This window comes from Medicago sativa, chromosome 4, assembly GCF_051527215.1.
Source record: "Medicago sativa cultivar Bolivia chromosome 4, Bolivia_mono, whole genome shotgun sequence".
NCBI classification, from domain to species: domain Eukaryota; kingdom Viridiplantae; phylum Streptophyta; class Magnoliopsida; order Fabales; family Fabaceae; genus Medicago; species Medicago sativa.
In genome coordinates, this window is record NC_140752.1 from 79,858,215 (window position 1) to 79,874,400 (window position 16,186).

At 32.0% G+C, this 16,186-nt stretch overlaps 1 protein-coding gene and 1 pseudogene across 2 annotated transcripts; both read left to right on the plus strand.

Moving 5' to 3' along the window:
- Nucleotides 1–31: 31 nt before the first annotated feature.
- Nucleotides 32–11,066, plus strand: LOC146932400 (cytochrome P450 736A117-like; annotated as a pseudogene). Its single transcript, XR_015007092.1, has 3 exons — nucleotides 32–1,006; nucleotides 10,354–10,635; nucleotides 10,772–11,066. The product of XR_015007092.1 is annotated as a cytochrome P450 736A117-like (transcript).
- A 2,178-nt stretch (nucleotides 11,067–13,244) lies between these two features.
- LOC146932401 (cytochrome P450 736A117-like) lies at nucleotides 13,245–15,354 on the plus strand. Its single transcript, XM_085704057.1, has 2 exons — nucleotides 13,245–14,220; nucleotides 14,637–15,354. Exons 1-2 carry the CDS (start codon nucleotides 13,267–13,269, stop codon nucleotides 15,252–15,254), a joined length of 1,572 nt encoding a protein of 523 aa, XP_085560183.1. The 5' UTR covers nucleotides 13,245–13,266; the 3' UTR covers nucleotides 15,255–15,354.
- The last annotated feature ends 832 nt before the right edge of the window (nucleotides 15,355–16,186 follow it).

The following is a 16,186-nucleotide window of genomic DNA, read 5'->3' on the forward strand; positions in this document are numbered from 1 at the left end:
ATATATAAGAAGGAAGAGAGTGGTTTTTATCACTCATCAGAAACCAAAGCTTAAGCCATGTCCACCTTTCTACAAAGTTCTCTTTCACAGGAAATCTTATATTCATTCCCTATGCTGTTCTTCACTATCTTTCCACTATTTCTTTCTCTTTTCTTCATCATCAAATATTGGTATTCCAACAATTCTTCTGTCACATCAAAAAACTCACCTCCTTCACCTCCAAGAATTCCTCTACTTGGTAACCTCCATCAACTTGGCGTGTTTCCTTACCGCACACTCCAAAATTTAGCTCATAAATATGGCCCTTTAATGCTTCTTTATTTTGGGAAGGTTCCAGTACTTGTAATTTCCTCTGCTGATGCAGCAAGAAAAGTAATGAAAACTCATGATTTGGTTTTCTCTGATAGACCACATCGTAAAATAAATGATATACTTTTGTATGGTTCCAAAGATATGGCAAGTTGTGGATATGGTGAATATTGGAGGCAATTAAGGCGTCTAAGTGTGTTACACATCTTGAGTAACAAAAGAGTTCAATCTTATCATCGTGTCAGAGAGGAAGAAACTTTAAGAATGATGGATCATATTAAGGAGCATTGTTCTTCTGCGTCGCCGTTAAATTTAACTGAGTTGTTCTCTACAATTACTAATGATATAGTATGTAGGGTGGCACTTGGAAAAACATACCGTGAAGGAAAAGGTAAGACATTTCAAGAATGGTTGTTGGAGTTTGGAGAGTTATTAGGTACTGTATGTATAGGAGATTATATACCTTTGGCTTGATTGGTTGGGAACCGTAAATGGTTTTTATAGCAGGGCAGAAAAATGTGCCAAAAATTTGGATGAGTTTATAGAACAAGTAATTGAGGACCACATTAGTCGTAGATCTGTTGGAGATGTTGAAAATGAGGAGCATAGTGATTTTGTGGATGTTTTACTTTCACTTCAAAAGACTAATGCTATTGGCTTTCCCATTGATAGAACTGCAATCAAGGCTTTGATACTGGTAAGGCCTGGTTTTTCATTTATGTTTTACAGTTTATTCTTTGGCTAGGCCTGGTTTTTGGAGGCTTCATTCTTTTGTTGCATATTTATTGCTCTAGCATATGGTGGATTGAATTTTTTTTTCTTCCCTTTGTTTACACCTATTTCTCGGGTTGATCTTGTTTCTCAATGATCAGCAAGCAACTTAAGGAAATTTAATTAGACAAATTAACTTTTTTTTTGAAAGGAATTAGACAAATTAACTTGTTCATAGTATATTTGATACTTTGGTTCCTATGATGATATGATCTGAAAATTATGATAAAGAAAATAAGTTTCAATTGCAGGAATTTGCTGCTTAGGTATGTACATATGCTTTTTTTTGTTGTTGAAGAAAGGTAGGTACATATGCTAACTACTAGCTAGGGGTGGAGAGAAGCAGATATTAATATTAGAGTTGGTTATACAGTTATTAAAATCCCGATTTAAATTCCAAAATCGTTGAGTTCACGATTTTATTAAGCCTCGCCAATTCATATCGTGCATAGAATCCCGATTTACTGTTACGGACTTGGACGCTTGGCCCAAAACTAGTGCAAATGACACTTACGTATTTTATTTTGAGAAACACTTGCATAGGCACAATCCTAACACCTGTCTCTCAGGCACAGCCAATAAAATTTTGACAACTCATATTTATGAGCTTTTAAATCTGTTAAAGAACTAACTGATTTCATATAAGATTCTACTAAGTCGGTTAAGTAAAAGAGCGACTTTAAAAAGTTTTTGCCTTTTTTGAAAATATAATATTTTTATTTTTATTTTCATTTTTATCCTCATCCCTTAGGATTGTAATACTGGCTCTGATACCAGGTTGTGGGCAGAATCGCCAGCGGAATTTTCTCGAACTTGATTTAACATTTGTTCGATTTTAATTAAACCTTGAAATGGTTTTAAGAGTGTTTTAGCTCTTTCTTTTTGTATATTTGTAAGTTTTTCTAAATCTTCTATATCTCTTAGAAAATCTTCAATATATTCTATATGATATTGTACTAATTCTTTAGAATGGAAAAGAATTTGTCTTAGAACAATTCTTTGATTGTAATATTCTATATCAGAGACTATGTTCTCTAATCTTTCTTTAAAGAGTTTTAATTCTGTTATAAGACCTAAACCAGGCATTATAGAATTTTTTCTAATGATTGTTCAAATTCAATTAGTTTTTGAGATGGCCATAACAGAGTTGTGGCTCTTTCTTTTTGTGTAACAGAAATATTTTCTGTTTCTTCTAATTCTTTTATTATTTCATCTATATATGAAATTTGTAAAATCATTAAATCATGGATTCCCCAAATTGTGTTCTTCATTTCTATTCTAAAGAAATTTTCTTCTATTTTGTTAACTAGGACATCTAGTTTTATTCTGAATAATTTTAGTGCATTTTTTATTGTTATTCCTGGCATTATAATTTTCTATTAATACCTGAAAGTTCAGTTTTTATTTCTGATAAAGCTTTATTAAGCTTTCTTTTTTCATAACTATCTAATGAAGTTCTTGCTGGTATAAACTTTGGTTCACTAGTATTTTCTTCTTGTTTTAGAAGAGGTGTTCTTTCTATAGTCATAATTGATTTTGACCTTTTTAGTGGTTTTAGAATTGGTGATTCTAATTTTATTAGTGGGGCAAATAGTTCATCTATTTGTATTTTTTCTTTTCCACTAAATTCTATACTGTAATGAGAATTACTTAATGCATAATTCATTTTATAACTTATACTAAAAGGATGGTTTCCTGGTCTCATGAGGGTTTGGTCTTTAAGTTTATAATGAATTACTAGAGATCTGTCTAGATCTATATCATTTAGACTCAAGCCTATTTGTAGATTTATATCAAATTTTAATTTTCCGCACTTTAAATTTCCCTCACCTTGGGTTATTAGTGAATGTTTTTCATTCATCCTAGCATCTTCGATAAGAAGTTCTAGTTCTGCATCTATTCCTTTCATAAAAGTACTTTTTATGATTATCTGGATAGTTGATATATGAATATATCCTATCTTCTGTCTTTTTTCTAACGATAGATGTTTTAATCTACTATTGATTTGTTCATTATCAATCAAGGATATTACAACAGATCCGTCTGTTGATTCCATTGGTATAGCAACTTCTCCTACCATCATTCCATATTTTAGAATATTTTCTCTAGATAGTTTTTCTTTGATTAAAGAAAAAATATTTTTCTGTTTAAAATTTTCTTCTGGTTTTAAGGCAAAATCTACCTTTTCTATATGATCTGTTAATACATCTGCCATAAAACCAGATGAATTTTCTTTTATCATGCTATATTCCATTTTAAAATGTAAAAATTATAAATTATAAATTATTTAAAATCATACCTGACTTTGTCTTGGATCTTTGATGATTCTGATCTTTCGATCCTTTGAAATTTGAAATAATCTTTCGATTATTGATATTGAAAACTATAAATCTTTCGATTTGGTAATGACAACCTCAAATCCTGCGAAGTCCTTTCCCAACAACGTTTTTCACAAACTAAGGTACTTACTTCATTGATTTTAGTTGTATCTTACAAGTGAGCATCAAGGCTCTTATTTATAGGAGGAAAGGACTTACAGAGTAGGTCACATGTCACTTTCCTTCCAGCTAAAAAGAAAAACAAACAAAACACGTAAAGGAAAAAGTAAAAGCATTATCACATAAGGTGATAAGGTTTTCAACTAAATGGACACCATCTGACTCAGATGATAAGGTTCCATTATTACAACTTTGTTCCTACGGCCATCTACATGACACGTGTTTTAGGCTTTTCCTTTTGCCTTATCTTCAGGTACTGTGATTGTCGGTATTTTGTCTTCTTCTACCGACACTTTCTTTTTTGCACACCATTTACAGCTATGCCCTTTGTATTTCGAGAAGTGTTGACAACACTCCTGTTGAACTTCTTCTGGGACCTGACTAAGAACATTCTCAAATCTTGAGAATAGTTCTTCATAATGGAGTGTTTGCTTGAGGTGTTCCTCTGAAACCTTCTTCTTCGAATCACAAACCATAAGACAAGTTTCTGTAGTATAAAGGACCTTATAATTAATAATGGTTGATCCATATCTAATAAGATTATCGTAAAAACGTTTCATTTGATAAATGAACGAATCTACTGTCCATCCAATACTTTCTGAATTTGGAGGTAGATAGGTTTTATTTGAAATTCCTATTTTGATGACTGTTCTTGGTTTTACAGCCATAAAATTGTTTTCTTCAAAAAACCATGGATAGGTTTGTTCGAACTGGAGATATATTTCTCTTCCTTTTGCAAGAAAGTCATTAAACCTCTTTGCTGTATCACCAATTTCTTTTGGAAGATCAGCCAATTCTTGGAATCTACGACCTTCTCCTTCTTCAAGATACACGGTCTTAAGCATTCCATAGTCATAAAATTCTTTAATCAATTCCTTGGATATTCCTGGAACTGTATTAGCTTTCACCCCATGTGTGGTATTAACTGGGTAAAAACATTCAAGTGCTAATTCTTCTTTAAAGTTGGCTAGCCATCTCCACTTTCCCATGAAATCATCAAGGGTTTTTGGCTTATTTTTTTCTTTCTGGAGATTTATTATGGATCCCACTGAGATCTTTTTCTTTGACTCCATTTTTGATGGTTGGCCAATTTCTTTAGCAATGGTCATTTCTTTATATGAGGCTTTGTAAGCTTCTTTTGCTTTTTCCATTGTTGGATAAGCTTTGTGTCTGACATTTTTGCCATTAATGTGAAGGCTTGCAATTGCCCAATTGTTGTAGATGCCTTTCATCGGACCATCAAAGATGACATACACATTCTTTTCTGGTTGTAGATCGACAACATCGCTTGGTTGGTCTAAACCATTTTTTGACTCTTCATCTTCTTGTTCAACTTTTTCAGCCCATGACTTTTTCATATCTTCCTCTGGCATAGAACCTGCCGAAGATGTTGATGAAAAACTTTGTTGTTCATTTAAAGTCTTTTTTGTTGGTTCTTCTGTTGTTGTTGGAGTTTCAACATTTATGATCTTGGTTAGACTTTCAATCATTTTAATCATCTCCCCCCTCTCTGAAGAGAGCTGTTTTAGCTTTTGGCTATGGATTTCAATCTGTTCTTCCTTTTGCTTTAAGCTATTGTAGAGAACTTTTAGAGCTTGCTCCATTCTCTTGTCAAAGTATCTGCAAAACAATTGTTTTCTGATTTTATTAGTTGAATGTAAGGATAGAATTGTTGGATGCGCATTTGCCATCTAACAAGTCTTCCTTGTTTATGATCAACTTTTAAATTGTAGCGCCAAAATCCGCTAGCATAAGTTGAATCAGTTCGTAATAAAAATCTTGATGGAATTAAATCCATTCTCCATTTTTCTAAAACATTTAAACAAGAAAGAGTTTCCTTCTCATTGATATGATATCTTGTTTCAGCATCTTTAAAAGAACCTGAAACATACTTGCATAAAACAAGATCTTTATCCTTAATTCGGATGTTATTACTTGAATAATCAAGTTTTGAATTAGTTGAAACTGATGTTTTATCTGATCGCCCATTAGGGATATCTGATTTTAACTGTGGGGTTGCGCCCACAATGGTATAGGATTGTTGTGGGGTTTCATCCTCAACATATCCATTGAGATTTAATCCCAATTTTTGTTTACCATTAGGTAGAGCTCTCATAACTCCAGCCCATGTAAACTGATTTGCATCAACATTTACAACCAAAAAATCATTTTCTGTTGGGTTGTATAGTTGTGGTAAAACTTTTAATTTTTCTTTTAAAGATTTTACAGCCTCAGTATCTTCTTATGTCCATGACCATGGCACTTTTTCAGATATCTTCTTCTGTAAAACTTTTCTATCATTTGCTAAATCTTGAAGAAATCCTTCATTAGCAATATAATTTAAGCATCCCAAAAATCTTTGGATCTGTTTTCTATCTACTAATTGATCAGGAAAAAGTAAAATTTTTTCTTGAACATGCGGTGATAAATCGAGTTTTCCTCCTTCTCTTATGATAAGACCAAGGAATTCGATTTCTTGTTTCAAAAGTATTGACTTTTTCCTAGATAGAACAATTCCTCTATCTTTTATTCTATTTAAAACAGTCATAACATCTTTAACATGTTGTTCTTTACTTCCTTTAGTAAAAATTAATATGTCATCGATATATACAAAACAAATATGATCAAGACCTTTAAGAGTATTGTCCATAAATCTTTGATATATTGATCGTGCTTGTTTTAAACCAAATGGTAAAACATCCCATTCAAAATGTCCTTCTGGACAACTGAAAGCTGTTAAAGGTTTAGTTTCTTCTGATAACCTTAACTGCCAGTATCCAGATTTTGCATCTAAAGATGAAAACCAATTACATCCTCTTATTTTTTCAAAAATGTAATCTTTTCTTGGTAACTTATATGAGTCACTTACAGTTGCCTCATTAAGTTTTTTATAATTAATCACCATTCGTGCTTTCCCTCTTTTTATCTCATTATGTTTCCTGACATAAAAAGCTGGCGCTGAATGTGGACTAGTAGAAGGGCTTATTAATCCTTTCTCTAATCGCTCTGCTATTTCTTTTTTAAATTCTTCCTTATCTTCTCCTGAATAAGGGATTTTGTATAGGGCCTTGACTTCCTTTTTAGGATCCTTAAGTTTTACAACAATTAAATCTTGTATCTTATTTATTATAGTATCTAATGGATTTTCAGAACAAACTTGATCTAGATGATATCCTAGATTTTGTTCAGTTGTTAAATAAAACTTTCTTTTATCCCACATACATCTGAGTATATTAAGATTTTCTGAAATTGCTTTTAAAATTTCATTTTTTGTAATAATGTTTGTTGTAACAAATTCACTTTCTTCTGGGTTATTAACATCAAACCAATTTAATGTTATTGTGTCAGTTTTTTGGATAAAAGGATTATATAATTTTAAAAAGTTATTTCCTATTATCAGATCTATTCCAGAATCATGTTCATAGATTGATTTTACATAGAAGTATCTATGTTCAATTTTTATAAAAACATGTTTTAGAACAAACCATATTTGGTGTTTTTTCTTATCAGCAAAGATAATTTCTTTTGATTTTTGTAGTCTAATCCATCCTTCCTTAATTATGGATCTTCTACCAAAACATAAAGTAGCACCCGTATCAATGTAACCCATAATTTTCTTTTTATTCAGTGTTACCTGGATAAATGTTGCATTAGGATTTCCATTTTTTAAAATTTTCCTACTCATTCTTCAATTTCTTCTTCAGTAGTATATTCAAAAATACTACTTTCGTCAGAATCTATATCTGATTCTATTGGTTCAAAACCTACTTCCCAAATTAATTTCAAGGTTTCTTTTTTAGAATCTTTCTTTTTAGGACATTCATTTGCATAATGTCCTTCTTCATTACACAACCAACATGTGCATGTTTTCTTTCCTTTAAGACATGAATTCTTTTTAGGATATTTTTTATTCCTCCTAAAGTATTTTTGTTTATTGAATTTTTTAGGAAATTTCTTTTTCCTTTTATATTCAGAACGATCTATTTTCCTAAAAACTTTTTTCTTTTTCTTTCTTCTAGGTTTACTACAACCGTAGTTTCCTACTTTGTCTCGAATTCTATCACAGCAAACATTTATTTTTGCTTCTCTTTTAGCAGTCTTTTCCATGCATTTTTCGGATATCCATCTCCTTAATGCAGTTATTCTTGTTCCTAGAGTGTCTTCTAATCCTACGATTCTTTCTAGGTGTTCTTGGATTACTTTTTCCATTATTGTTCCTACAGATGATGGAAGTTTATTGTAGAATAATCCTAAAAGATTATATTGTAATCTCTCTTGTGGAGATATTGCATAGTAATATTTGCTAAACTCACATATGAATGGTTCAACATAAAACATATCACAGATTCTTAAATTAAGGATTCTATGAATGTTTGTATATTTTAGGTCTGATTCTGCTTCTGGTGCATCAAGTCCTAAAAATTCTTTTTTCAAGATTGAATAGACATGATTTATCACATCTTCAGTTGTTGATGGGAGCTCTGAATCTGATTGTTCAGACATAAAACTCCAAGCATTTCCTATGGTCTTAGTTTTTAAATAGTTGAAAATACTTTTTGGACTTAGTTTTCCTAAGGTAGGGTCTAATTGGATAGTTACCATGTGATCATGATACCAACTTCTTAATTCTCTTTTAACATCCTCACTACAGTCAATGTTTAAAACATCATCTTCTTTGTGGCGATTTATTGTTGGTATATATTTAGGTGGTATTTGTTTAAATTTTCTTTCATCCATTTTATTTTGAATGATTTGTTGATCAATAAATTTTTCACTATCCTCTTGACGTCCTCTTTTACGTCCTTGTTCTGATGATTCTGGTTGCTCATTAGTTTTTACAAGTCCTACTTGTGGTTCTTCTTCCATACTGAAAGAACTTTCTGAATCAAAGTCGTAAACAAACTTGTTTTCGTCATCAGATTCTTCGGTTATTTGGTTTTTCCTATTAATGTCTAGGGAAGCCATTAATGTTTGTAATTCCTTTAGCTGGTTTGCTATCTCTTCTTCTGTTTCGTCCATATTAGGGTAACGGCGCGAAAAAGTTAATTTCTTTTTCTGGTTTTTCAATATTTTCTGAAATTTCTATCATGTCTCCCCCCTCTTTCTTGACAAAAGTTTGTAATTGTTCTAGAGTTAGACATTTTTCTCTTGAAGGTAAGAGTTTTAATAGATCAATTAAATCATCTATTTTTACACAAAGTTTTTCGTCTAGTAATCTTTGGTTCTCCTCTAGACTAGATAATTTTTCATTGAGTTTTTCTTCAAACTCTTTTTCTAGTAGAACCTCTACTATTTTATCTAACTGTTTCTGAAGTACTGTTAGATTCTCAAAAATATCTTGTATTTTTTCACTTACACCCTTATTAGCCATGTATAAACTTTTGTATTTTAAGGCTTAAAAGATTTGCAAAGTTTTCATATTCCCAATATGTAGAATAATTATTTTCAATTATTAGAAACCAATATGCTGTTTCTCTTAACCAATTAATTTGATTTCTCATTCTAATTATATTATTATAATTAGGTTCTAATATAAATGGTTGGGGTATTATTCTTCCAAATGGATTTATAAGACCATCCATGATTTATCTAGCTAGTCTTTTGAGTTCTATTCTTAGCGCCTCAGCCATTTCTATGAAGTATTTGAAAAGAAAATAATCAAAATCTTCTTTTAAATAATATTTTGCTGTATCTTCACACCATCTAATTTGTGCTTTTACTATTGTAATATCTTGGTAATTTGGGACTAAATACCAAGGTTGAATAACAACTTTTCCTTTTGGATTCTGAATATACCAATGTTTTTGCATTTATTTTATTCTAGATTTTTTAAGTCAGTTTTTGCAAGGACTGGTTTTAGAAGTTTTTGACATGTGTCAAATTTTTGTTTGTTGTGCCCAACAATGATGTGTTGTGTCTGTGTGCAAGAAAGAATTTCTCTTTTATTTTTGTAAAAAATAACTTTTTTCTAACCACACTCCCATTTTCTACAAAAGTACCCTATTTTTTTAAGCACATCCACTCTCTCTCTCTCTCTCTCTCTCTCTTTCTGTCGAAAAAGACCCTTATTAATTCTAGTATCACTATGCATATATATACTAATATTTTTTCTTGCTCTTAAGGCATTGGCTAAATGACAAATATATAAATATTATGTTAAAAAGTGGTGCATTCAACTTTTTAGAAGTTTAACATTCTATGTTTTCAATGCAAAGCTACTATTTTCAGTTTCATTAACAAATAACATGACCCTATTTTTTTTTTTTTATGGGATCATTTGATCTTGGTTGCGATCCTATGATTTACAATCTTGCTATCCCTTTCGATCTTATGCAAGATCTCGATCCTAACAACCTTTATAAATAGTTACAACTTACAAGTTAGTATTTTTTTTTTCTTTTCGAAATTTTGATATCCGATCCAAAAATCGACTAATCCAAGGGGACCAATCCGACCGCCCACTTGCGGGAGCCCTATTTAAAGCCAAAGCAAAACTCTGTATGGACTTGTACACCAAAATTTGCACTAAGGAGAATTGAACCTGAGACCTTGAGAGGAGCAAACTCCAAGATCTCAAGCCAACCACTAGGCAAACCACAAGTTAGTTAGTATTGACTACAAGTTGGTTAAGATTTGTTAGCTTAGTTAGGATCACTGTATATAGTGTGTCTTATACTTATTGTAATTAACTTTTTTCATTCTCTGAATTCCAAATGATCAATCTTTGGAAGAAGCTAATATAATTAAATTTTGCTTTCCCCCTGCATGTATGTAGGACATGTTTGCCGCAGGTACTGATACTACCTACACAGTCTTAGAATGGGCAATGGCAGAACTGTTAAGACACCAAACCGTGATGCATAAATTGCAAGATGAGGTGAGAACTGTAGTTGGTAACAGAACTCATGTAACTGAAGAGGATTTGGTTAACATGAACTACTTGAAAGCTGTGATTAAAGAAACTCTTCGACTGCATGTCCCGATTCCATTATTAGTCCCTCGGAAATCAATGGAAGATATCAAACTAAACGGCTATGACATTGAAGCTGGAACACAGGTAATAATCAATGCTTGGGCTATTGCAAGAGACCCTTCAAGTTGGGAAGAACCTCTAGAGTTTAAACCAGAAAGGTTTATGAACAGTTCAATAGATTTCAAAGGATTGGATTTTGAACTTATTCCATTTGGAGCAGGAAGGAGAGGTTGTCCTGGAGTGTTGTTTGCTGTTGCTGTGAATGAATTGGTGCTAGCAAACCTTGTTCATCAATATGATTGGAAATTGCCGGATGGAGTAGCAGGGAAAGATTTGGACATGTCTGAAACTGTTGGCCTTGCATGTCATAGAAAATATCCTCTCCTTGCAGTAGCTACCAAATATGACAGAAATGAATGATATACCATTTCAATAGAGTGAAAGTATATAGTTTTATGTATTATTTGTGAATAACTGTTATTGAACAATGTATATTAATGTTTGAACTTTGAAAAAATTTAGTGTTATGTACTTATAAATAACTTTGAAACACTTCCACCAAAAAAAAATAATAATTTGGGAACACTGGAAAAGTAACGATCTTAAAGTAAAGTAAACACTATTTTTCCTAAAGGGTTATGTTTTTTTTTTTTTTTTTTTTTATGAGATGTTTTTTTTTTTTTTTGAGAGGATTTTTTATGAGATGTTAACAAGTGCTTTAAGGGAATTTAAGGAATCTAAAAGAAAATTTGTATTGAAAAGATTATTTTTTAAATATTTAAATGGTTGGCTACACAATTTTCAAACTATTTGTTTCTCTAACTAAAATCCTTAACCACTTGTTGACGTTTCCCTTTTGGAGCTAAAAAAATAATGAGATAATACTACGCTGCTTGCTGGAAGAGGAAATGAATCACTTGGTCGGTACATGTCTTGGTGCCATCAATGGAGGTCCAACCCAATGAGTGGTATGTGTCCTTTGGGAGAGATAATTAGAAGATACGTTATCACATAGGATCTCACCACATTGTATTCACGTAAATAATTGTTTTTCTGTAGATTTTTTTTTTGGTACAAGTTTTTCTGTAGATTTTTAAACATGAAATAAAACTGTCCTGTTTATTTTACTATATATAGGAAATTTTCTTACAATCATCAAATATTTTGTTGGTATATTTCTAAAAATTAAATAACCAAGCATGATATGTAGACAATTTTTGCAAATTAAATAGCATACAATTTTGCATGGAAGGTATTCATTCATTCGCACGTAAAATCATAGGAAATTTATGTTGATAAATTTGTAGGAAACTTTTCTATGTAAATTCACATATATTTTTATGTAGATGACTTTTTTTTGTTGATAAACGAAATGGCAAGAATCATTGGTCAGTTGAGTTAGGACTTATGGACATGTAAACGAGTTCTTATTTAAATACTATTGAAACTAAATAAATTGTGTATGGTAGTGAAATAAACCATTATTAGGAATAATAATTAATAAAGGTCATGAGTACTTATTTTATCAGCTTCACTTGCACTTCAATACCATATAGTAATCTTCAGTCTGTACTCTCATCAGGGCCGTCCCTATAAAACTGGAGGCTCGGCTCTCGTAGTAAAAATAGGCCCCTAATAAAAAAAAACGCACAATTTTTTTAAGAGATTAATATTCTATTTAAATTGAAAATAACACTCGTATAATGGTTATTAGCCACCGAAATTAAAATTAGCAATTATTTTTACTAAAGGCGTGCTTGTTAATGAAAATAGATGACAAAAAATTCAAGATATATAGTAGTTTTCTACAGTCATAGATAACTTTGAAATGCATTTTAAGTTGTAATGGCCTAATAGTTGTGTATGTAATTGAGACTTTTATATTTGGTTCAAATTCACACAAATTCTTGGGAGTGAGCCTCAAGACCGATGACTCAAGTGCATTCTATTTTACTACTAAACTATTCCAATATATCTATTGATTTTTTTATATTTTATTTTATATACCTAACACTTTTGAGTGTCATATTAATTTATTTATTTTGAGGCTCCTAAGATTGCGAGGCCCGGCACCGTAGCTCACCTTGCACATGCCAAGGGCCGGGCCTGACTCTTATCAATTATCACAACCACAACATTGGTTTATAAAAAAAAATAGTATGAACCATTTACACAAGAATAAGTTCAATGTATTTTTTGAAGGATGTAGAATAAATTCATTGTATTATACTCCTCATAAGTAATGTATTTCACAATTTATTCAAAAATCACTCTTTTATTCAATTATAATTGTGGCTAATCTTTTAAAATATTCGTAAAAGTATTTTATAAATTTTTGCTACTCCACAAACATATTCTAGTGACATAAAAATATATGTATTTTCTCCTCTCTCTCTCTCTCTCTCTCTCTCTCTCTCTCTCTCTCTCTCTCTCTCTCTCTCTCTCTCTCTCTCTCTCTCTCTCTCTCTCTCTCTCTCTCTCTCTCTCTTCAAATTAATCTATACACACAAACCTCTTCTCATCTCCTATATCATTATCTACATGCAAATAAAATTTATAATTGCATAAAATATGAAGAAATAACAATTCATGCAACGTGTCTCACTTTCATTCTATGATGTTATTTTATAAGAACCAATAAAATCATGGCACCAAGTGATATATAAGAAGGAGGAGAGTGGTTTTTATCACTCAACAGAAAACAAAGGTTAAGCCATGTCCACCTTTCTGCCAAGTTCTCTTTCACATGAAATCTTCTCTTCATTCCCTATGCTTTTCTTCACTATTTTACCAATCTTCATTTCTCTTCTTTTCATCATCAAATGGTATTCCAACAATTCTGCCACCCAAAAATACTTACCTCCTTCACCTCCAAGATTTCCTATACTTGGTAATCTTCACCAAATTGGTGTGTCCCCTCACAGATCACTCCAAACTTTAGCTCATAAATATGGCCCTTTAATGCTTCTTTCTTTTGGGAAGGTTCCAGTACTTGTTGTTTCCTCTGCTGATGCAGCAAGAAAAGTAATGAAAACTCATGACTTAGTCTTCTCTGATAGGCCACAACTTAAAATCTTTGATATCCTTTTATACAGTTTCAAAGATGTAGCAAGTTGTGCATATGGTGAGTATTGGAGACAAGTAAGGAGTCTAAGTGTGTTACACCTTCTAAGTAACAAAAGAGTTCGATCTTACCGTCGTGTTAGAGAGGAAGAAACTTTAAGAATGATGGAATATATTAAGGAGGTTTCTTTTTCTAACTCGTCACCCTTGAATTTAACAGAATTGTGCTCTACAATTACTAATGATATAGTATGCAGGGTGGCTCTGGGAAAAAGATACCGTGAAGGAAGAGGGATGAAATTTCAGGAAGTGTTATTGGAGTTTGGGGAGTTATTAGGCACTGTATGTATAGGAGACTATATACCTTGGCTTGATTGGTTGGGAAAAATTAATGGTTTTTATAGCAAAGCAAAAAAAGTGGCCAAACAATTGGATGAATTTTTTGAGGAAGTAATTGAGGAGCACATTAGTGGTGGTAGATCTAATGGAGATGTTGGTGCTGAAAATGAAGAGCATAGTGATTTTGTGGATGTTTTGCTTTCGCTTCAAAAGACCAATGCTATGGGATTCCCAATTGATAGAACTTCAATCAAGGCTTTGATACTGGTAAGTAACAATATTCATTCACATTTTACAGTACAGTATTATTATTTGGCTGGGACTGTTTTTCTGAGGTGTCTTCCTTTCTACTATATATATTTTTTTGTGCATATATATAAATTACTATATATGTCGCTCTACCATATTCTAGAATTTGCTGCTCAACATTCTAACTTTTGTAAATTTCTGATACATAATTTGTTTATATATTTACTTTGTGGAATTACTGAGGCTTGGTAGCTGTTACAACTATAAGGTGTTAGTTAAATTTTGATACATTGTCAGATTACAATTTAATAGCATTATGATTTTAGAAGTAGTTACAATCTTGTCAAAAACAAAAGCGGTTAAGATTTAAGTCAAGTATTTTTAATAATGTGACGATCACGATTGATTGACACTTAATATTTTCTCGTATGTAGGACATGTTTGCTGCAGGTACTGATACTACCTACACAGTTCTAGAATGGGCAATGACAGAACTTTTAAGAGACCAAACTGTGATGCATAAATTGCAAGATGAGGTGAGAACTGTGGTTGGTAACAGAACTCATGTAACTGAAGAAGATTTGGTTAACATGAACTACTTGAAAGCTGTGATCAAAGAAACTCTTCGCCTCCATGCACCAGTTCCGTTGTTATTCCCTCGAAAATCAATGGAAGATATCAAAATAAATGGCTATGACATTGCAGCTGGTACACAAGTAATAGTCAATGCTTGGGCTATTTCTAGAGATCCTTCAATTTGGGAAGAACCTCTAGAGTTTAAACCAGAAAGGTTTACGAACAGTTCAATTGATTATAAAGGATTGGATTTTGAACTTATTCCATTTGGAGCAGGAAGAAGAGGTTGTCCTGGAGTGTTGTTTGGAATTGCAGTGAATGAATTGGTGCTAGCAAACCTTGTTCATCAATTTGATTGGAAATTGCCTGATGGAGTTGCTGAGAAGGATTTGGACATGTCTGAAACTAATGGCCTTAGTTGCCATAGAAAATACCCTCTCCTTGCAGTAGCTACTAAATATGAGAAAAATGAATGAATATTAATAGAATAGGAAAGGAAAATAAGACATGACTAAATGAAGACAATAAATTGATGTGTCAAGTGATTGATTTGTGGAAATTGATGAGACTTGGAGATATTGGTGTTTTTTTTTTTGACAAGCTGGAGATATTGGTGTTGTTTTGTGGTTTATCAAACTAAACTCCAAACGAATTACAATCTCAAACATGATAAGATAGTAAAATTCTAAATTATGTAAAGCCAACGTCACTTTTCATCGAAATTTTGGACCATTTTCAAATATAGATTGGCCAATCAAAGTGGTCTATCTCTTACCAATATTGTCCATTTTTATATATACTAGTTACAAACCCGTGCTTCGCACGGGGTTCAGTAACGTATTTGATAAAATATTATATTGGAAGGATAGATTGCGAAATGACAGATAATTATAAAGCATAATACAATATTTAGAGTACTCTTGCATTACGGATTACAAAATTAAATCTTCAAAATGGCTTGATCACGAGTAACAAATGAAAACATATTTAGTCAGCGGTAGAAACACTTTTCCAGTAATAATTGATATCTATCTATAAACCAATGAAAACCCTATTACCAAAGCTACCTGATTTATATCATTTTGACTTTCAGAACATATATAAATCCTTTCACATGATCTACAACAAAGGCATATATTAACTGCAATTTAGTATCCAGTTCTTTCAGGTGAACAAACTTCTGCATCAGACGATAGCTGAAAGCCTCTCTACCTAATTTATATCATTTTGTGTTTTAGCTTCAACGTATATAAATCTTTTCACATGATCTACAGCAAAGGCTAAGGAATGCCAATGGATACCCATGGGTACGGATAATATGATACTTGTCCCCACCCCGTTGGATAAATATGATACCCGTGCCCGCCCCGTATCCTCGTGGGTACCCACTATACGGGTACCCGTGGGT

Excerpts from the sequence above, each read along its gene's own strand:
- LOC146932401 (XM_085704057.1), top strand. The coding sequence starts at position 13,267 with ATGTCCACCTTTCTGCCAAGTTCTCTTTCACATGAAATCTTCTCTTCA. Across the intron at positions 14,221-14,636 it reads CAATCAAGGCTTTGATACTG|GACATGTTTGCTGCAGGTAC; the intron begins GTAAGTAACAAT and ends TCTCGTATGTAG.